The sequence below is a fragment of the Vidua chalybeata genome, chromosome 15 (assembly GCF_026979565.1).
Source record: "Vidua chalybeata isolate OUT-0048 chromosome 15, bVidCha1 merged haplotype, whole genome shotgun sequence".
Classification (NCBI taxonomy): Eukaryota; Metazoa; Chordata; class Aves; order Passeriformes; family Viduidae; genus Vidua; species Vidua chalybeata.
The window spans coordinates 12291501-12312908 of NC_071544.1; the positions used below are offsets into that span (position 1 = coordinate 12291501).

Here is a 21408-nt window from a genome sequence, read left to right on the forward strand (position 1 = left end):
ACTGGGGGAGAGTGTGAGCTGTGGTGTGCTCTCACAGCCAGCATTTGGGGAAATTCTGCTGCTTCCTCTTGTGGTGGTAACTGGTATTTTTTTAAAAAACAAAAGCTGTCTGCATTTTTCCTGTCAGGAATACCTGCGAGGTGAAAGTATGCAATGGAGGTCTTTTACTGAACCCTGTCCTTATTGTTTGTGATATGTTTTTTTCCCCTTTGTTTGGTTTCTGCTGTTCTTGACATTGAATCCGAAGACTGCAGTAACAGGTTGCACTTCAGACTTATCAAAGTGCTTTTAATAGAAGCTTCTATACCTCTTAACCAAATCTGCAAAAGCATCTGTAAGCTTGAACCCCCATTTCTGTAGTGGGAGTGAAAGAAGAGTGTCAGTAAAGAATTTTAAAGGGTGAAGTGTGTGCTTGTTCTCATATGGATCATACTCGATATCTTGACCCAGAAAATCATGTTCTTGTCCCAAGATGACAGGCAAATAAAATATTTACATAAAATTCTGTGGGAATGTCTTGCAAAGAAATATTTTCAAAAAGAAATTTATGTTGTAGAGTGACTCTTGGTATTTGCATTTTGGTGGCTCTGTGACTTGCTAATAACAAAGTCCTCTAAAGATACCTGCTGTAAGATGTTGCACATTGGTTTTGATGTTTAGGTTTTCTGTAGCCTCCCGCCCTCCTGGCTTCTGCCTTGCTGTACTGTTAAAACCTCAGTATCTCTTGTCTAAGGCCTCCAGTGCTTTGCATGGATTCTTGAAGATGACTATGAAGAAACCATGATGTGATTTGCCTCATCTGGCTGCAGTGGGCTACATGAGCTCCAAGGAGGCTAATAACCAAGGTAGTCCAGCTCTTTCTAGGAACCAAATGCTACCAAATGTGTCTCCTTTCTGGTGCCTCCAGTCAGGACAAGGAGGTGGTGGTACTGAAGTGCTCTTGGTCTCCCAGTGCTCTGCAGGGAGTTGGGAAGTGAAGAAAAGCTGTCTAGAGCTGTAAGACTTCTACACCCATCACAGCCACATGGACAGATCTGGAATAACCTTCATGGTCACGATACCTTGATCTGCCCTTCTGGGAGTACAGAGTGTTTTATGTGTGACTGGTGTGATCTGGCCTCTTCTGCCTGATCTTAATAGTGTAAGACAAGCAGAAATGAGGGCATTTCACATGCAGGGGTGTTTTGGTACCCAACCATGGCTGGAAACCATGATCTGCCTCTGCTGCCTTTTCTTCCTTCAAGAGCATTGCACAATTTAAGATTTAAGTTACCCCTTGAGCACAGAGAAACATCTGCAGTACTGGGATGCACCAGCAGACTTGTGTGGGGCTGTTTTGTAAAGCTGAAATGAGATCTTTGTGTGTTTGGGAATGCAGATGTTGGTTCTGCATTCAAGGATTCAGACTGGGATCACTTAATTTCTCTGCAGGGCCCTTTTTTCTTATTTTTAAGTTTGCTCAGACTGAAGCTCTGGTGCTGCTGGGTATCCATTATCCACATACAGGTGAGTGTGGAAGTGGTGAGCTTACTGAGAGCTTGGCAGAGAGGATTTACTCCCAAGGTAGAAAACAGCCTGTGTGGTAACAGCGAGCTCTGACTTCGATCTGAAAAGCTTCCCTCTGGTGCCACATGGCAGAGATGTCCTTGAGACCTGGCAGTTCACTGACCAGAGTGAAAAGGAGGGTTCTGAGGGCAGGCATGAAGATCTAGAGTTGATCTCTGCAGCTGCTTATTCTGTACATAATGGAAGGGCATATTTTTGAACAAATTGTGTGTAACTGTTTTTGCTCTGTTAAAAGGTTTTTCTTGGGGATAGGAGCACACGCTATGTGACGTTTTAAGCTGTGTGTGCTGTGGGAAGAAGGAATTGCCTCACTGATTTAATTTCCCAACAGTAAGTTGGGAAATTAGTTTGCATGTTATATGGAATAATGGGGAAACGTGGTCCATTAATAAGTTTTTTGGTTAGGAGATATGGAACTGGGTAAAATTATTTCAAACTCCATCATCACTTAAAGACAGTTTTTAGAGTAATGGCATGTTCTCAGAATAAATTTGAAGGACAGGATGCTGTCCTATTTTTTTGTCATAAAATGCCACTTGCCGAGCCAAGGGGGACCTGCCATTCCACTGGTGATATTTCAAACTTGACAAAGCACCTGACACTGGAAGGAAAAACACTTTATTGTGACTGTCTTTGTGATTCAGTGTGAGTCCTGCATTCTGAAATGTCATTTTGGGTGTTTGCACCAAGGTCGCTCCATCTACCAAAGAATTTTAAAGCTATGTATAAATAATGTCCTAGCTTGCAAAATAGTACAATAAATACATTTTTTCTTGGTGTTTCCAGCTGCTGCGTGGAACAACCAGCAGTAAAAATCCATGGAGAGAAATTTCAGAAAAGTCTTTAATTTTTTTATTGGAATCAGCATGAATGTATGATTCAATAAATATATTTTATGTACATTTAACAGCAGAAACTTTACATTCCGTCTTCAAACTGCTGAAATAGAACTTCTGTTTTAAAATTTTTTTTTACAAGCCAGAAAAATAATTTGCCACTGTGGCTGTGTGGTCATGCAAATTGTCTAAGTTACAGGTTTATGTCTTCATGATGTAAAAATACTGATTTGAAGGAAGCAATTGCTTTGCACTCTGACCAATGTAGCAAAATATCCTTAAATGGAGTGTAAGGCCATACCAATTTTGTGTATGTATAGATTTTTACATATGTATACATAGTAAATTCATACAGAAAATACAGGGACATCCCTTTTTAAGCTGGGTAGGGAGAAGCTATGTAAGTATTTGATGATTAAGCTGGTTTATTAATTTTCAAAAATTTTGCATCTTATGTTTTAAACATGACTGCACTTTATATTTTTGTATTTCTCACCTGCCTCCTTTGTTCTTGAATGGAGAGTAGCATGATAATTAAAAAGCACTGACTTTTCCATTCTTTTTTCAAATTGTGTAAATGAACCAGTAGAGGTACTCAGAGAGCACTTGCATTGCCCACTTCTTTTCTCCTTCTTACATTAACTCCAGGGATTCTTACTCTGGATATTTTTCTGATTATCTCCTGTGAAATGTGGATATTTCAGCACCCACCTTGCAAACAAAATACAAAAACAGCTGCACATGCATCTCTTTCGTTGTTTTAAAGAGGCTCATGTGAAGTTAAAGGGAGATGTGTTTTGTCCTGTTAAGAGCAGCTACTCCTTTTTCCTGTGCTGAAAAGTTGATCAAATTGGGCCAATTTAATGTCACTGCTTCTGAGATCTTGATAAGATTGAAGAAGGAAAACACTCTGACCTTGTTGCCATCCTTTCCTGTTGATGAACAACCTTGAGAGAATGTCTTTTTTTAAATTTTACTTTTAGCAAGCACATGAAACCCCACATAAATAGCTCAAATCTGAGCTATTACTTAAAAAAGAACACTGGTACAGGGGCTGTGGTGGATGTGTGTGTCTAGAGGGTTTGTCCTACCCCACATTCTAACCCTGAGGGGAGGGTGGCTGGCATTGCCCTCCCAGGGGACAGGGAGTGCTGGCAGAGGGATGGGACACCCCGTAACATCTCCCACTGCTGCTGCTGAACCAGCCCAGCCTTTGGCTGCCCCTGCTGTAAACAGCATCAAGGCGCTGTTGTGTTTGGGAACAAATGAGCTTTAGTAAGCCAAGTTTTGGAAACAAAGATTTTCTTCATACAAACGGCTTGCAGATGGGAGAGATACAGAAAATGGGGCAGTACAATGGCACTGCTTAATAGGCTTTTTTTTCAGAAGGTTTTGTGAGGTATTCTTCCTAAATACCAGATGCTGAAGGTTTGACTAGTGAAGTAAATGCTGTGGGAAACTGAGATAATATTTATCAAAGACAGAAGTAAAATGCTGTCTAGGTGCTGAACTGTTGCCACCTCTAATTATTTTGCATATTTTCAATTGGAAAATATTCCTGCTTTGTGTGTTTGTATCTCCCCTTCAAAACAAAACCAAGTGTGCAATGGTTGTCCTGAAGAGAAATATCTTAATATATTTTATTTTTCTTCTAAATTTATTTACAAAACCATGTAAATGGGTGTGCGTTTATAGTTGGATGGGAGAAATTCTTGGGTCCTCCCCCCCCTTTTTTCATGTCACTTAAGTGTAAATTTTTCATTACTCCTTAGCTGTAATTTAACAAGCATGATATGCTGTACACTGTGGTAGAAGGTGAGAGGCAACACAGTCCATAAAATGTCACTGTCCACGATGTTTAGCCTGTTCATGGCTGTGGTTTGATCTCAGGTGGATGGTGACAAACTGCTGGGACAGGCTTGTGCATCTTCAGGGTTCCAAGGCTGCTTCCAGAGTGGTGTCACCAATGCTGCAGGATGGCAAACTGCGATGGGATGCAGTGACCTTTGCATGTCAGGCCATTTTTGGGTGAAGTCCTCTGTGTGTTGCTTTGTCTTTACATCTCTCAGTCTCTTAATCCACTGAAGTTTTGCTGTATCTCACACACACACGAATATGAATGGCTTTTAGCACAGTTACCTCCTATTTCAGTTCTTTTGAAACAGTCAAACTTTTGCTGCAGCTTGATAAGTCCATGAAAGAAGAGGTGAGCTCTGGCCATGATTAGTGCTGTCAGTATGTCATGACCAGACTTGGGAACCACACAAACTTCTCTTTTTGTGTAGGAATTCCATTTCACAGTAGGCTTGAGACACTCCAGGTGGTGCATTTTTCAGGATCATTCATTCCACATGCATGTGGTGAGGTAAGTCCCTTGGTCTTTGTGCCTCAGGTACCTCTGGAGCTGCCAGTGTCCCCTGACCCCTGCCCCAGTCACAGGGAGCACCAGGCTGATTGTACAGTGAGAAGGAGCTCAGAGGCAGAGTTCAAGCACAACAGGTCACTCTTCCCAGCGAGGAGAAGGTTAACTGCTTACCTGCCTCTCAAATTCTCACATAACATCACTGTTTGGATCATAATGTTTGTTTCCCAAAAGTTACAATTTGAACGCTCCCAAAGCTGACAGATCCCCAGATTAACCTGCTGTTGTGACCTGATTTAAGGATGGATGGATCAATTATGGTTCTGAAAGATGTGTGTCTTTTAAATGCCTGTCAAGGTAAGTGGCACTGGTCAGGGCTGGAGGCCTGTGAATGGGGTGGGGTGGGACATCAGTCTGGGTGTGGAGCTGCTGTTTTTACAGTTCTCCACTCTGAGTAGGTTAACTTGGGGATTTGTCAGCTTGGCCCATGCTGTTTCTGAGCTTATTTTCTCTTCTGATCTAACCATGGAATTGGAAGAATGACAATATTTTGGACAAAAACATAGCAGATGTGGGAAGATTGGAATAGAAAGGAAAGTACAGATTCAGTGTAGGCAGAGCAGAGTGTTTCAAAGCCCTGGTTCAGTTGTTTCCCTGGCCTAGATATGCACAAAGCAAAGGAACTTTGCTCACTTGTGCTAAGATTTTGTTGGGTCAGCCTCTAGCTGAGCATCTCTTGTACAGCTGAGCTCTACTGCTATGACCAAGGGACTGGCCACAGCCACTTAAAATGGTAAGGACAGGATGTAACAATAGCCTAAGTAATGAGAGATTTCTTTTTTTCTTTAATCTAGTTATCCTGATCAAAAGTGGGATTGATGGCAAGTGGAGGCATGCATCTGACCAAGGACTTGCCAGGATAGTTACACTCCTGCCTGAGAAGGATGTACCTGTGTCCCACACCTTGGCATGCAGCAAGGTGTGTTCCCAGCACCATTCTTATGTAACAGGGGCTACCCCTCCCCACTTCCTTTCCTTGCTGGTTTCTTGAGCCCTGTTTTTAGAGGTGATACTGCCCATGCTGCCCCATGTTTCTTCCTCCATGGGACAAGTCCAGCCTCCTGAATTCTCTTTCCAGCCCCTCAAGGAGTAAGCAGCAGTATTTAAAGCCTTGACTCCCAGGAAGATCACATTGGTTGCAGTGACTGCACTTCAGCAAGGAGTGAGTACTACAGGTTCCTCTGCCTTACATGATCCTTGAGCTGCTCTTTCTCTTTTTGGATCCCTGCCTTCACTCTACTCTTGGAGGGGCAGCTGAACTCTTAGGACTCTTCTACTTTCTAATAGTGCAGCCTCAGCAGAGCAGACCTGGCTGTTGTCACAACATGGTTGTGGCACACCACAAGCCCCAGAGCTGGCCCTGCTCCTCAGGAACTCCTTGGCTCTTCACCCCAGCCCAAGTAACTGTGGTGAGGATACTTCTGGGAATGTGTGAGTGCATATCCAGGAGAGGTGGCTAAGGCACCACCCGTGGCACAATCTTCAATATTGCATAGTCTTCCTTCAGTAAAGGTCAGTGTTTTGGGATTAGGTGCCAACAAACACTGGAGCACAGGCCCCAGTTCTGTTTCCATTGCAGGTCATGCCCTGCTGGTGTGTGCAGGGCTCTGACAGGGCCACACTGCTTTAAGAAGTTACTAGGCCTCCACTGTAATTGTGACTGTGATGGTGTCATCACTACCAAGGTGGTTCAAGCTTGAACCTGGAGCAGTAATTTAGTGCCCAAATTCTGTGGTGTGTTTCACCTAGGCCATCTGGTTCAGCTGGTTGCAGCCTAAAGCCTGATTCATGTTTTTGTCAGACAGGTAACCCAGCAGTGCTGCAGTGTCACCAAGTGCCTGGATAAGACAGATGTCCTCCCACAGACCCTCTGGGGAAGGGGATTTTGGCTTGCTAACAGTCCCAATGCTAACAGTCCTGGGCCCAGCTTCCCAAAAGCCTTAGCAGCAAAAACTACCTCTGAGCTCTGTGTCCCTCAGACCTGGCATCTCCAGGCAGCTCTACCTGCCCCTGCTTGTGCCAAACTTGACTCATGTGCCACAGCAGTGACATGATCACAGCCTGGCCACGTGGTTACTGATGATACCTCATGCTCCAGTTTCCTGGATAGGTGAGGAGGATGTCCTTGTTTGACTTAAGCTACTTATGCAATTCAAGTGGAAAATCTGTAAATAAAAGCTAAATTCAAGCTGTGCTGATGGCTTATTTATGCTGGTATCATCCTCTGCCCAGGAAAACATGGATGATTTTATACTGGAAGCACTGACATACTTGACCCTCGGTCTGGGGACAGAGTTTGTGTCCCCTCTCGTGGCTGGGAGCTGCTGCTCCCTCTCCCTTGTGCTTTTTGAGGCTCTGAGTGCTGCAGGGATTGTTAAGTCAACACACAGCAATCCCCCTGCCTTTCCCCAGAGTGGCAACATCAGCTTGTGCTGAATCTGTTCCACCTGTTCCCTCTCCCTGTGCGTGGTCTGGGTCAAACCACGGCTGACCCAGCTCCAGCACTGTTGGGACCCAGTCCTATCCCAGGATGGGCTTCAGCACTGTCTGTAATAGACCCAGGAGCAGGAATATCACAAGCATAAGACTCCCTTATCCTTCCTGCTCAGAGAACTGGCAGTGAAGTGCACAAGGACTGCAGCTTAGGTTTGCCAGACTTGATGGTCTTATTTCAATACATCATGTCATTCCTGCTGCCTTGCACCATCCTTGTTGGCACTGCTGGCCTTGGATGGCAGGAGTGATGTGGCATGCAAACTAAACCTCTCCTAGTGCTTTTCCTTCCCCTTCCCCTTCTCTGCCACTCTTTGCCAGGATCCTCATTTGACAATTTAACAGTAATTTCCTCTGCTGGGGGCTGAAATCATCCCTCTTCTTGTTTCCTGCCCTGTCGTTTGTGTCCTTTCCAATGTTACAGGAGCAGACACGTGATGCTGGGACAATATGATCAGGTGAGGGAGGAGCTGAACCAGGAAAGTTGCAAACAGAGAGGTCATTGTTCCTGGGCTTGGGGGCTCTCAGGCCAGGATTCCTCACCTGGCACAGGCTGTGCTTCCCACTGCCATGCTGGCTCTGGTGCCTCTAACCTGGGCTGTGCCCTTTAGTGCTCCTGCAGCCTGGGGTCACCTGAGGGCATCACCCCAGGGCTGCTCATGCCAGCAGCTCTCAGAGGAGAAGGTCTCAGCCCCTGCAAACACCTGCAGGCAGAGCTGGGGCAGCTCTGAGTGGATGCTCTGCTCAAAGTGCAACAGCTCCTTCCACCCTTCCTGGTTCACAGCAGCTGATTTCTTGTGGGGCCCTCTGCTCCACACCACGGTAGGAGACTGAGAATGCAAGAACCTGATTTCCTGTAAGCAGCTGCTGTCTAGCTGGATCCTTGTAAAACAGGGAGCTCTACAGGAATAACAGCCAGAGACTGAATTCCCTCTCACTGACCCAGCTTTCTTTCAGAGAGCACAGTCAAGAAAGCTCTTAGTGGCCACCTTGGCATTCCCCAGGAGTCCTCTCCATGCCTGGCTGGCCATGAGAGCATTTCCCTGGGCTGTCACTGTGCCTGCCTCGGGGAATGGTTTTAGTGCCATATTTTGCCAAGACACTGATCCCAGGCCCTTCAAAGTTTGCAGTGCTGAGGAACTGAGCCCCACAGGAACGAAAAAAGGGGAGATGAACACAGAGAAGTGAATTAGACTTGAATGAAGTGAGAGACTTGTGCAGGTTCACTTGAGCAAGAGATGTGCAACTGCCCTTAAGAAATAATTGTTAAGGAGGAAGAAAGAAGGGAATGGGAAAACTTAAAGAACCTGAAGTAATTTAAGATGCTAAAATTAATAACTATTAGCTTCTGCTTTGGTGCTCATCCTAGCACCCTGAAGAACAATCAAGTATCTCAATTTTCTACTTAACTAGTACATTCTCTCCATGCAAATAATGGAAAACTATTGATGCAGGAGCAGCACAAGATGCCCCTTCCATACACCTCTTTTGAGAAGAAGACAGGAATGTGTGGGTGTTTCCAAGCTGGGAATGGACCAGATAATTCCTTTGCTGAGCTGAACTCTGTGGCATGCTGCAGCAGGATTGGGGGTTGAGGTACTGGGGTCCACATTGTGCTGTCCACTGCTGCCAGTATCAAGGTTTTGGAGTAAGGAATAGGACATTGAAAGAGATTGTCTGTCTTTGGCACAGGGATAAGCACTATGTTTTATTAAGTAATGGTAGTACAGTACAAAAATATGATTGTATACAACCTTTGAAAAAGATGGCACTGAAAACAGCCTTTTTTCCTTTCATATGTTCCTTTCTTTTCATAAATATATATTGTAAATGCTTCTAACTTTTTTTTTCTACCAGCACTGGGAAATGAAGTCTTTAAATCACAGTCAAGATAAAGGGCAGCCAACAGTGTAATTTGAATTATCTTTGCTTTGCAAAATGAAATATCTTCAGAAGAATAAGAAAATCTTTCAGAAAAGTCTGAGAAAAACAAAGCCAAAACAAATTCCTGTTTGGAGAATATGAGGTTATTAATCATTTGAAATTATTTGATGGTTTTAGAAGCAAAGTCCCCCAGGCATGACAAGCAAAGGTTTGTAGGACAGGAGAATTAGGGCACCACCAGAGCCATGGAAGGAACGACCTGAGTGTTCCCAGGCAGCTGGTGCTTGGCCAAGGCCAAGGCTGAGCTCTGCAGTTTGCAGCAGCCCACGTCCTCACTGCTCTGTCCTGGACCCTCTTCAGCACCTCTCTGACTTCCATGGCACTGGGATCCCAGATGGATCAAGTATTAAAGTGGGAGAAACTCTTCTACCTGATCAAAATATAATAAGCTGGTGGTTTTTTACTCTGGACAACTATATTTATGTGTAAGGAAAAAGAATTCCTGCTCACAATGCATTACATCTCCAGCAACATCTGGAAATAATATTTAGGATAAAGCTCTCCTTCTCCAAAGAAGCCAAGTGAATTATGACCCAATTTTCTCTCTTTACTGCCAGACAACTGCTGTTTTTATTCAGAGGTTTTGCTTCTGAGCCTCATTCTTAAGGAAAGATAACAATTATGGAGTTAAATTCCATCAATATGCCTGGAAGTTACCCTGCAATATAAAACCCTGTGCGTTCTTACTAATAAACATAATTGCTGGCCCCATTAAAACAGCCTACTTTAAAGATGAGATAAGTTATCAAAACAAGTTATTTTGCAATACAGAGACTAAACACAACCTGGTACAGATGGAGGGAAATCTTTGATTTTGAAAACTACCCAGACCTGCCAGGGGATCATAGGACAGTCTAAAGTCTTGTCTAGGTGGTGAGTCTCTGGTAGGACATCCCTGGGACAGTTATCTCAGCCCTGTCACACCTTCACTGAGATTCCTGCGTGTTTCCTGTTGGGATGAGAATGCTGCTCACTGTCACCCTGCAGGCAGCCCTGGGGCTGCAAAATGGCCCAAATGGAAACTGGCAGCTTAAGGAAAAGAAAATAACACTGCTTATGGTGAGCATCAGATGTGCCCAGAGCTTGGCAAAGCTGAACTGGAAACCAAGGCAGGCTGGTAAGAGTGTGATTCTTATTTCAGTCCCTAAACTTCCATGGGCTTCACTGGCAGGTAAACTGCTTCTGTATGGGGAAGAAACAGCATCTTTCTGATGATTTTTATTCTCTGCATGCCTTCCTCCAGCCTTATTCTGTGCCAAGAAGTGGCACTGGAGCTCTAGTGAAGCAGCAGCTGTGACATAACTGCATGTGCACCCAGGAGTTCCAGGATGAACACGGGATTCTTCGATGTACAGCTGGAGCAGAATGAAGTGAGGCGGAAATGTCTTCCTCCTCCTTCCTCTGCTCCTGCCCTCGGGGTTTGGGTTTCATGTAGGACCAAGTCTCAGCTAGGTGGGAAGATGGGGCATGGGATTTGTTGAGCTACAGGCAGCTCCTTTAGGAAGGAGCCCTGCAGCCCTGCTGTGCCCTGGAGAGCCAGCCCAGGTAGCCGGGGGGCACGGAAGGGGTGTGAGCCACGGCCAGATTGCCCCACTCCAAAGTGCAAGGTCCAGGCAGTGAGACGGGACATTTTTACCCAAATGACAGCAATCTGAGGTCATTCACCTGCATGAGGAAGGAGCTGTGGTATGTGGGCTGCCAAGCCTCTGCTGTGCTGCCGGGCAGGGAAGGAAATTCCCTGGATTTGCCTTTCATCTCAGACAAGGACACGCCGTTTGAAGCAATCGCAAACTGCAGCTGGCACAGCCGGCCCTGGCACATGCAGGGATGGTTCAATAATTCAGCAAAAAAACCCAGAGCCAGCAGCAGACTTGGGCTCCAGCCAAGGCTCGGGATGTTGCCCCAGCATCAAATAACGCCTCTGCTTGAGATCTCCCTGCCTGGGAAAGCACCGTCTGCCAGGGGAAGGAGAAATCCTCAGCCCACAGGTTTTCTGCTGCTCCAGTGGAGGGAAAGGGCTGATGTGCTGGTTCATGCTCCCAGTGCGTGACCTTGTGACCTGTCCCTGTCTCAGCAGTACAAAGGGACTCAGAAAACTGGGTGGCCTTTGCCAAACATTTGCCCTAGTCCACACAGTGACCACTTTTCTCCCTTTTTTCCTCTTGCTATTTTTGTCCTTTGTTTCTTTCATTCCTTTTTTTTTTTTTCACCCTTTTTTTCCTCTTAAACGAAAGTGTTTTTAGTGCTGGTGAAAGGTGCTGAATGGCAGCCTTGGAGATGGATGTCCCTCTACCCAGCTCCAGCAAGTGCTGGTGTTTTCTCTGGTGTTTCTCCTCCTGGCATCATCCCTGTGCAGGACAGCTGGCAGGTCCCAGGCTCCCTTGTCCTCTCACCTGCTTCTTTCTGTGCTGGTTGGGACACCCATGGCTAAGCATGACTTCAGCCTCCCATCCCAGGCTTGGGTGCTGCTGACCTGGGCCAGGCTGGAGCTGGCAGTGCCCCAGGGCACTTTGCTGTGAGCTATTCCAGCCTCTGCAGGAGGGAGCTGTCTGTCCCCACAGCAAGCAGCAGATCCACAGCCCAGCCCAGCTCTGCTCCCATCCTGAGCAGGAGAGGGAGGAGAGTGGATGCACCCCATGGGTGCCACTTTTCTCTCTGCCTTCTTTCGGTGCCTGACCCAGACCTGACCCCAAGTGCTTCAGTGCAGACTGATTGTCTCTTCCTTGGTGCTTTCACCTCTCTCCCTAAAGTGCAAACAAACACAACAGAGTCACCCTGGGTGCTGCAGCCAGCTCACACCCAGGGGCCCAGAGGGACAAGTGGGACATCAAGCCCTTGGCTTGCCCACAGGCCCCAAGCCAGGCTTTCAAGTAACACCCTAGAGGTGCTTGGCACCCCAAACACCGATGCCAACCTGTGCTACCTCTTGGGCAAAGAGAAACCCCTTTGCTCACCCCTTCCCACCTCCCTCCCCCCTGTCCCCATCCCCACCAAGCTGTGCCAGCCTCCCCCATCTCTCTGCCAGGCAGCAGAGAGGGGTAAAGCAGCCTGCTCCATCTTCCCATCCGTGTTCAAGGTAAATGCAGCACCAAAATAGATACAAAAATATAATTTTGGGTCCATTGGCCCAGCTTCACTATTAATATAACTGCTATGAAATGTCAGAAAATAAAAGCTGCTCTCTCTGTACACACCTGCCCCCCGCCCCCCTCACTGACAGTATTGCCACATGCCCGGTCCTGTCAAAACAAGGCATCAAGATGCCTGTTTTCTCTATATTTTAAATACAATTGCTTCCATCCCCCTATTGTAAACAAACATGACAGAAAGGGGTTTGGAAAAACAAAAGAACAAACAAACAAAAAACTATTTAAAAAATCCTTCATAATTTCTATGTTCTGAATAACATTTCTGCCTCCTGGGACTTCAATCCTGCCAGGTTATTTAAAAGGACAGAAGGTACCTGTGATTTCTGATGAAGGCCCTGATGTCCTTCTTGGGTTTCCTTTGGACGCTTTCTGGTGGGGATGAGAGAGATAATGTATTTGCTTTCCTCTATGCAAAAGTCACAATGTGTTTGATCGGCAAACCCGTGACTAAAAAAAGTAAATATATAAAATAAACAGCAATCCACAGCCTCTTTCTTAAGTTTCCCCATCTATCTGATTTTCAAAGTGCAAAACCTAGAGAAGAACAGAATGATTTTCTTGAGGTGTTTTTCCTCTTTTGTTAGGGGTTTTTCCCCCCACGTACTTGACTGGAATGGCCTTTCTATAGCAAAAGTCAGATAAAGCATAATTGCAGTAGTTTCTGCACATGGAATCATGAATCATTCCAGTGACTTGAGAATCTAAGCTGTTAATAGGCTAAAAAAAGGATTTTTTTTTGTTGGTCTTTTTTTTTTTTTTGTTTTGTTTTTGCATTATAATTAAGCATGAATATATATTACTATATTACACTGCTTGGATTGCAGGAGCAATCCACATCTTCCTATGCTGTAAAACTAACTCCCACCCTGTGCTCCCCAGATCAAGAGCTTCTTTTCTCCTCCCTGTGCCTCAGTTCACATGATTAAAAGTCCCTCCCAGCCCCTTCCCCATTTTTTTTTTTTTTTTTTAGTAGATATTGCCGCATTCTTTAAATTCATGCATTGCTGCATTGCTATTGCACATATATAAAGGATTGCTCGCTCCCTCCCGGCTGCTCCCCTCCCCTCACTGGTTGTGCACATCCTCTCTGCGGACTATCTTGTAGATGATCCAGTAGAAAATGTTGAAGATGAGGAAGGCCATGGGGAAGCCGATGCGGGAGATCTTGTCGATCTTCTTGGCCCTCTGGATGAAGAGCTTCCTCATCTCCTCGGGGGAGCGGGACGGCGGCGGCACCGGGTTGGCCGTGTTGTTGTTGTTGGCTCCCTTGACAGAGATGCCATCCTTGGCTTGTAGGCACGCTGGCCCCATCCCGTAGGCGGTGAAGTTGAACCTGCCTTCACCAGCTTCGTCCTCCTGGAACAGATTGAGCATGGGACTCTACTTAAAATGAGATATAGGCAGTGCACCCTCGCTATAAGGCTCTCCGCTGACAGCGTCCTGCTCTGCACGGGAGAGATGCTCCCACCATGCCCCGGCCTCACCCTTGGGCAAACCCCCTGCTCTTGGGAGACCAGCCTTATAGAGGGGTGCCAGCTGTGTGGTGCACAGATGCAAATCAGGGGATCCAGGCACCCCGTGGAGAACAGGATTGACTTCCACCCTGCTGAGGTCTTTGACATATTGAAGGGTTTGTGGCACTGCTTTCATTTTTCCAATTGCATCCCCTGTTTTGCTTCTGCCTCTCCCTACCCCACCCCACCTCCTCTCAGCACCTTCTTTGCTTTGCCTGTGCAGTTTCAGCTTGCCCAGAAGGAGTGGGCTCCATGTAACTCCTGTAGCCAAAGCTGCAGCTGCTTCCTACAGAGTTACATGGATGTGCAGGAGCCAGGAGCTGTCCAGGAAAAGAGCTCTGCAGGCAGCGTGCAACCAGCCCTTACTCGCCTGCCCACGGCACCCCACAGCCATCCCCAGGAGCCAACTTTTAGGTGAGGAACTGAAGTGTCCTTCTGTGGGTCAATGGTAAGACATGGCTGCTTGTGCTAATGCCAATTATTGAAAAAAAATATAATTTGTTTCTAATCTAAAGGCAAATGGTGTTGCTGTTTGGGTTTTTTTTTTTTTTCGTGAAAGCTTTGCTGGAATCCCAGAATGATTTAGCCCCATTTTATTGAACACAGGGATGTAGTGACAGGGAAAACTTAGTTTGGCCTGAGTAATTCAAGCAGTGATTTGCAGAAACAGAGTCAGAACCCAAAATCTCTTGACTTCAGGTCACCAAGGCTAATTGTAGAGCAGTGGCACTAATTAATCATTAACAGAGGCTGATCCATGCTGTGTCCCCCAACACTGACCTAGCAGCCCCGTCCCTTGTAGCTGCCTGTCCACTGTGCCCTGCTGCCCCTTCCCCTGTCCTTTGAAGTGTGTCTTTTCTGGATGGCCCCTGCATCCCATGGGCAGCTGCATGGGATGAGAAGCAGGACACAGAGGATACTGCCATATCTAAGCAAAACAAAACTACCCAGATAAAATCAAGATCTGGCTTTCTGCAGTACTCAGAGCTTATGGACCTTCATCATGTCTGTAATTAATGCCTCTGCTCTTTTCCCATTGCACAAATAAAGTCTGGCACATGTCTGGCTTAACCTAAACCACTTGATCCTCAATTTACTGATTTTTTTTTAATCTTTTCATTGCTGAGGGGCCACTCGCTGTGACTTTGTTTTGACCACTGTGGCTTTGTTTTGGTGACTGGTGTACTGGGGCTAGAGAAGACAATAATGCCTTTTCCAAGGTGCCATATCAAAGGAAAAAGGCAAAGATCACCAGCCACACTGGGAAGTGTCTCCAAATACACTCCATGTGGGTCTGATGATGGTGTCATGTTAACCAGACTGGTCCATACCACTGCAATATCTCACTTTTTTTTAGCCTAGTGTGTCATGCCTAAACCAGTCAGAGCTACACAGACAAGTCAGGACATCAGGACAGAGCAATTAGTGCCTTTGGCAGCTGCATTAGCCCATTTACATATTAGCAATCAGCTTAGTTTTCTGATGAGCCTGCAAACCTTGTTCATTTAGCTTTTGCAAGTGTTTTTGTTTATGCTTTGCTCCAATTAAATAGCTGTGAGATTGAGCAGGGACTGTGCTAACAGCCTTGTGTTCAGTGGAGCAGCTCTGGCAAATATCCCTTAAACTTGCCTGAGTATCAGTGGCTTTCTTTTCCTTCTTACTGTTTTATCAACAGACTGATCTGCATACAACAGCACAGATCCAGAGATGGCATGCCTGAATCCAGATGAAGAGATAAATGCACTATGGAGGCACCCACGTGGGTGGGTTTAGCTCTGCCTCTGTTCAGCTGCATCTTCTGAACCAAAGCTTTGTTGATTTTGGGATGGCAGAACCAACCCTGTTCTGGTCAAACAAAATCAGTGGGTGCTGAGGTCTCATCTGTTACTTCTTTTCCCTTGCATTTGTCCAACACTTTTCATCCCTGATCCTGACTGGGTTGAGCACAAATGAACAATTACCTCCTGTTTTGCAGATAGGACAACTGAGGCAGAGAGAGACAAATCTAGAAAAATACAGGGATTCCTGCTCCTCAGCCCCACTTCCTCCTGGAATGGTAGCAGTTCTGCAAGCACACACTGTGATCTGCTGCAGGACTGGTTAGACCCTGGGAAAGACTTTTAATGGCTGGGATAGTGAAACAATGGAATGGGAGAAGGTTTCTGGATGGGATGGATCATGGAAAGTAGACAAATACCTATGAGGAATATTTAAGGCAGACCTTGGTTGTCACCTATGGGTTTGCTTGAGATTTTCATCAGCAAAATTGTCTTTGATTTTATCTCCCAGAAAATGTACTGGTTTTTAATGCTCTCCCAAGAGCAGTCTCTCAGGCCTGGTGCTGAAATTTTGCTAACCCCTTTCCTGATTCTACCACTTATATAGGGACAATTCTTAAGTGCCTTTGGCCATGTGATCACAACCACCTTTATGTTTCTTTCTAATGTGATCTGTGAGGTGAAATCTTTGCTCTTGGAGCCCAGGCTGGGGAGCTGTCGGAGCTGCGTGCATGCTCAGATTGGGATTGGGATCAGCCACGGCAGGTAAGCATGGAGCAGGCTAAGGCTCAGAATAAAGCTCATTCCTTCCAGGAGGAATTTGCAGTCAGTCTGAGAAGCAGATGCTTTTGAACATGGAGATGGCAGAGACAAAAGAGGTGTCACTTACCTCTGGGCTACTGCAGGCTGTTGTGTTGGGGGTGCTCTCTCTGACAGACACCCCTCATGCCTCCCTGCCTGCCTCCCCCCAGCCCTGGCTGCAGCTTCTGGGGAGGAGAACTCACACCAGAGCATTGCTGTGTGACAATTGTCCTGTTGAGAACAACCCTTTTGGCTGAGCTAGCAAAACCCAGCTTGCTGGACTCCCGGGGTCAGCAGGCTGTTAGAACAAGCACAATTAATTGAGGCAGCTCTGCTTTTTGGTGTGTGAGCCTCCTCAACATCTGACCAGATACTGGGGACTTCCCTGGGGGCTAGTGGCTTGGTTCAGTTGACCATGGTGTTCTGCTGGGACAGATTTCACTGTGTCCTTCATGCTTTATGTATTACCTTATGATGCCTCCTCTTCCTTCTGAACCTGAGCAGCTCTTTGTGCTGCCGAGACACGAAGTTGACGGCAGCGTATTCCAGAAGGGCAGAGAACACAAACAGCAAGCACACGGCCATCCAGATGTCTATGGCCTTCACATAGGACACCTAGGAGTCAGAGAAAGAGACAGAAATGGGGTGGCTTCCTTACCCAAATGCATTTTTACTTGGTGTTTTACATGGCTGACATCTGTTCTTGGATACCAGAATCATGCTCATTTAACGTAAATATGTTATCAGGTCACTGAAACTCCTCATGGGCTCTTAAGTAGCAATAATTCCATGGCTTTTAATTTATTCAGGCCTTGATTGTGATTGTTTATATGCAAGGAAAACAGTAATCCACCATACCGGAAGCCTTTCATAAAGGGAAGTTCAGTACTATTATAAGAGTAGGATGGTCAAGTGACTAAAAAGCTAAAATGTAGAGTGCACATCCATGTGTGGTTGTTGCAGGGGTTTGTAAAGTACAGAGCTCCTGGTTACTGGGAATTGTGGTGAGTGCTCAATTGTAGGGGAAGTTTTACTGCTACTCATACAGAATATAACATTTTTCAGGATGGGGCTGGAATTTGCTCTGTTTGTCATTACACAGGAACTGTGCAAAGGCACCAGGAGGATCTGTGTCAGGATTTCCTTAGGTGCTGTCCCCAAAAGGAGCATGATTTCCCTGGTGTTCCAAGGGTGCTCCCTACCTTGGGCAGTGATGCTCGGGAGCCAGAGCTCTGCGTGGTCATGGTGAGCACGGTGGTGATGCCCAGGCCCACACGAGCAGGTGCAGCATCCATGTTGATCCAGAAGGAGATCCAGGACAGAATGACAATGAGAAGGCTGGGAATGTACATCTGGATCAAGTAATAGCCCATCTGCCTCTCCAGGTGGAAACGAGCTTCTATACAGGTGAACTTGCCTGAGGAGGATGGGAGATACATGGAAGGTTATTGGTAAGGCACAGTGAGCCTCCTGTTTTCAGCCAGTGGCTGGGGATTTTCCTTTTCCTTGAGTTACCTAAACCAGAGTCTTTTTAGGGGAGGAAATGAACAGCTGTTGCCCAGGGCATGCCCAGTGATAGGACAAAGGGGAATGGCTTGAAACTGAAAGAGAAAAGGTTTAGATTAAGTATTAGGAAGAAATTCTTCCCTGTGAGGGAGGGGATGCCCTAGCACAGGTTGCCCAGAGAAGCTGTGGCTGCCCTGGAAGTGCCCAAGGCCAGGTTGGACGGGGCTTGGAACAACCTGAGATAGTGAAAAGTGTCCCTACCCATGGCAGGGGGTTGGAGCAATATGGTCTTTAGGGTCTCTTCCAACCCAAACCATTCTAAGATTCTATGAACATTAACATAGCAAAGAAAGCCCTTTGGCAGTATGTCCTTTGTCACTTAAATTACAAAGACAAAAAAAGGTTCTAGGAGAGAAGATCCCAACCAAACACCCTTGAATTGATGCAGATGTTATCGGGGACAAGAGGGTTTTGCACATTTATGTCCATTAGCTTCCAATTAGCTATCTGTTTCCACTTGTCTGTTATCTCTGGAAGTGTAGGACAAGGCCAGAGTGCCATCAGACAGGGCAAGAGACTCTGGCAAATGCACAGTCCTGAATTCCTCTCTACTGAACCCCTCAGTTAAGGGTTAATAGCACTGACCTGTGTTGTAGTGCTTCGTGCAGTATCTCAAGTCTTTTTCTTCTTTGAGGATAAACTGAGGCAATGTCAGCCCGTCAGCAACTTGCACTGCTCCTTTTTCTTGCCACTCAAATATGAGATCATTCATTGTGTAGCCAACTGTTGAGAGGAAGGGACAAATGTCATGTGAATCCTATTAAATACTGATCTGGAAAGGGACAGTGTTGCAGAAGAGAGCTTGGAGGCAGGGGGGCATCCTGGCCTTCCTTGACAGTGCTGTCATGAATGGGATTTGGGTTGAGGCAAAATTGCTTGTTCATATGGTAAGAGCCAGGGCAACGACCTCCACTGGAGCTGCAATGGATTTTCTGCAATAAATAACATTTTTTTCTTGAATTTGGCTTGCTGAACTGTTTTCTACTGTTTCCAACTTGACTGCTTTCTCTGGAAGGAGCTCATCATCTTTCCCTCCTCTGGGATAAGCAGCATGTACAAGTGGCAGATGTTCATCCAGAGAGAAAAAATTCCACTTGCAGCTGAAAGCACTCCCACCTCTCTCCTGCAAAGTGAAAGGCCAATGTAAACACGAGCAAGCCAGGGCTCCTCACATGGGATCTTCTGAGGTTTGGCTTTCCTAGCAAATGTCACATGGGCTGAATAAATGGAAAATCCTAGGCACGAGGTTCTTGAGCAAGCCTCCAGTGAAGGCTGGGCTGGGGATGGGCTGCAGCTGGGAAAGGAGATGGCAGGGGAGAGCAGCATGGAGAAGAGATTGTCTCCTCTCCAAAATGTGCACAGGACTCACAGCTTTCCAACTGCATGATGCACGTCTGCACGTCCATGGGGAAGTTCTTCAGGTCCATGGGGCAGGCCAGAGTCAGCGTGATCCTGAGGAGAGAGGAGAGCACAGGGAATGCCAAACAGCGGGCACTGCTGAGGGCTGAGCTGGGGCAATGGCAGAGCATCCATCTCTTCCTGCCTGTGCTCTCACTCTGGAGCTGGAAAGCACCAGAAATGCTCAACATTTGGGTCTGTGATCCATTCCCAGCAGAGCCTGCTGCTCGTTTCATTGCAGTGCTGTTTGAGACTGCGTGCAGCAGAGTTCACAAACAGTTCTGCTGCTTTTCCTGGCCTGACTCAGGTTCACAACAGGCTGGGTTAGCAGAAAGCCCAAGGCCACTCTCTGGAACCCCCAGAGGCATTTCTAGAGACTGGCACTGTTCGTGAATCTCTGAACAGAACATTTGTGTGTAATAAAAAACCACCAAAAGGAAGTTTGATCAAGATCATATGTTTGTGTGTGGGGAAAGAAAGACTTCAGTGGGATTTTCTGCAGGGAAAATGCCTTGTGCTAAGCCAATATGAACTCCTGTACCTTCCTGAATTCCTGCAGAGCCCTTGAGACCTCTATTTCTTTCTCCATTTTCCACTAGGTGCAGGCTGCATTTTCTGTGTTATATTGCTGTGCTGCTCTGTACCATGATCTATGCTTAAAATGTTTGGTTGGTTCAACAAGCTGAAACTAAATGATTTGCTCCAGATAGTTAGACTTGAGTTATGTGGTTTGATAATGTTGAAAATGTTGTTCCCTGAACTGTTTAGGATTTTCAACTTTTTGCCTTGATGTAGAAATAGCAGAATTACCCAGGGGACAGAAATTGAATTTTTCTGTCATCAGACCTACAAGAAACTTATCAGGAGGGAAAGATACTTTAATTTAAAATCTTTTGTTGTTAGAAATTCTCAGCTTGAGTTCAGAGGCATGTTGGGACAGAAGATGTGACAAAATCCACCTTCTTGTAAATGCCTTGCCTAAAATTTGATTATTACATGTAGTATTAGCAAAGAACCAGTTAGAAAATGGCAGAGATTTTTCTTTTTAAAGGGAAAGACTACTTCTCCTTCTGCAAACTCTTTGGATTTACAGTGTGCTCTTCTTTCTTTTTAATTTTCACAGGAAAACATACTTATAAAGAAACCTATAATTTCATCCAGAGATGAGTGAAGTAGGCAAGTTGTTATTTTTAAACAAGAACTGAAATATTTTCAAGTTTTTGCCTTGAAAATGGTGGTTTTCTCATGCTCCCTGCTGAGTCACTGCTCTGCTTGGCAGAGCAACCCCAGGGCTGGGGCACCCTGTGCCCCTCTGTGCCCCTGCAGACCCTCCTGGAGCAGAGCTCTGTGCCATGCTCACTGCCAAGTGCTGCTGTTAGCTTTGCTCCCTGCCTGGTTTTAAATTTAAGAACGGAGAGGTTTCCTCACTCAGCCAACACACGTGGCAATTCTTATTGTTTTGGCCAGCAGGTCTTTGGGCTGGAACCTCTTTGTTGTTTGATGGAGGCCATCTACTTTGCAGCATTAAGCTGTTTATCTCCCATTTTACAGCTCCACACTGCTTTTCCTTCCCATTGCTGCCCCTGGGAGCTGCAGTGTGAGATGGGGTGTGTGTTCCAGAGGCAAATTTTCATTATACATGAGGTGAAAAGGTCTTCAATATAGAGTTAACTTTCCCAGTCTAGGCCCGTGAAGTTTGATCTAAATTTCATTGGTTTAAAATAAAGTGTGAATGGGTTTGGAAGTGAAGGTGGGGGCTAAGGTTGATTTCCTGTGGGAAATTCAGTGTAATTAGTTCAATTTTGCTGATGGATTCGTGGATCTAGCAATAAAAGGAAAACTGGGCTGAGACAAAGCCATGGGGCTCTACTAAGCATTTTCCCTGATTTTTACTTTTTTTTTTTGAACAGGAAATGCTGCAGCTTTGGAAACAGAGTGTTC

The 21408-nt window shown here is 45.9% G+C and overlaps 1 protein-coding gene across 1 annotated transcript in view; it reads right to left on the reverse strand.

Moving 5' to 3' along the window:
• Positions 1-13475: 13475 nt before the first annotated feature.
• Positions 13476-21408, reverse strand: part of GLRA1 (glycine receptor alpha 1) — a 36802-nt gene continuing 28869 nt past the window's right edge. The window contains exons 5-9 of the mRNA XM_053956781.1: positions 19439-19521; positions 18655-18792; positions 17706-17920; positions 16972-17118; positions 13476-13790 (exon numbers count right to left, since the gene is read on the reverse strand). Of these exons, the coding sequence (XP_053812756.1) occupies positions 13476-13790; positions 16972-17118; positions 17706-17920; positions 18655-18792; positions 19439-19521 (898 nt within the window). The remainder of the gene's footprint in view (positions 13791-16971; positions 17119-17705; positions 17921-18654; positions 18793-19438; positions 19522-21408) is intronic.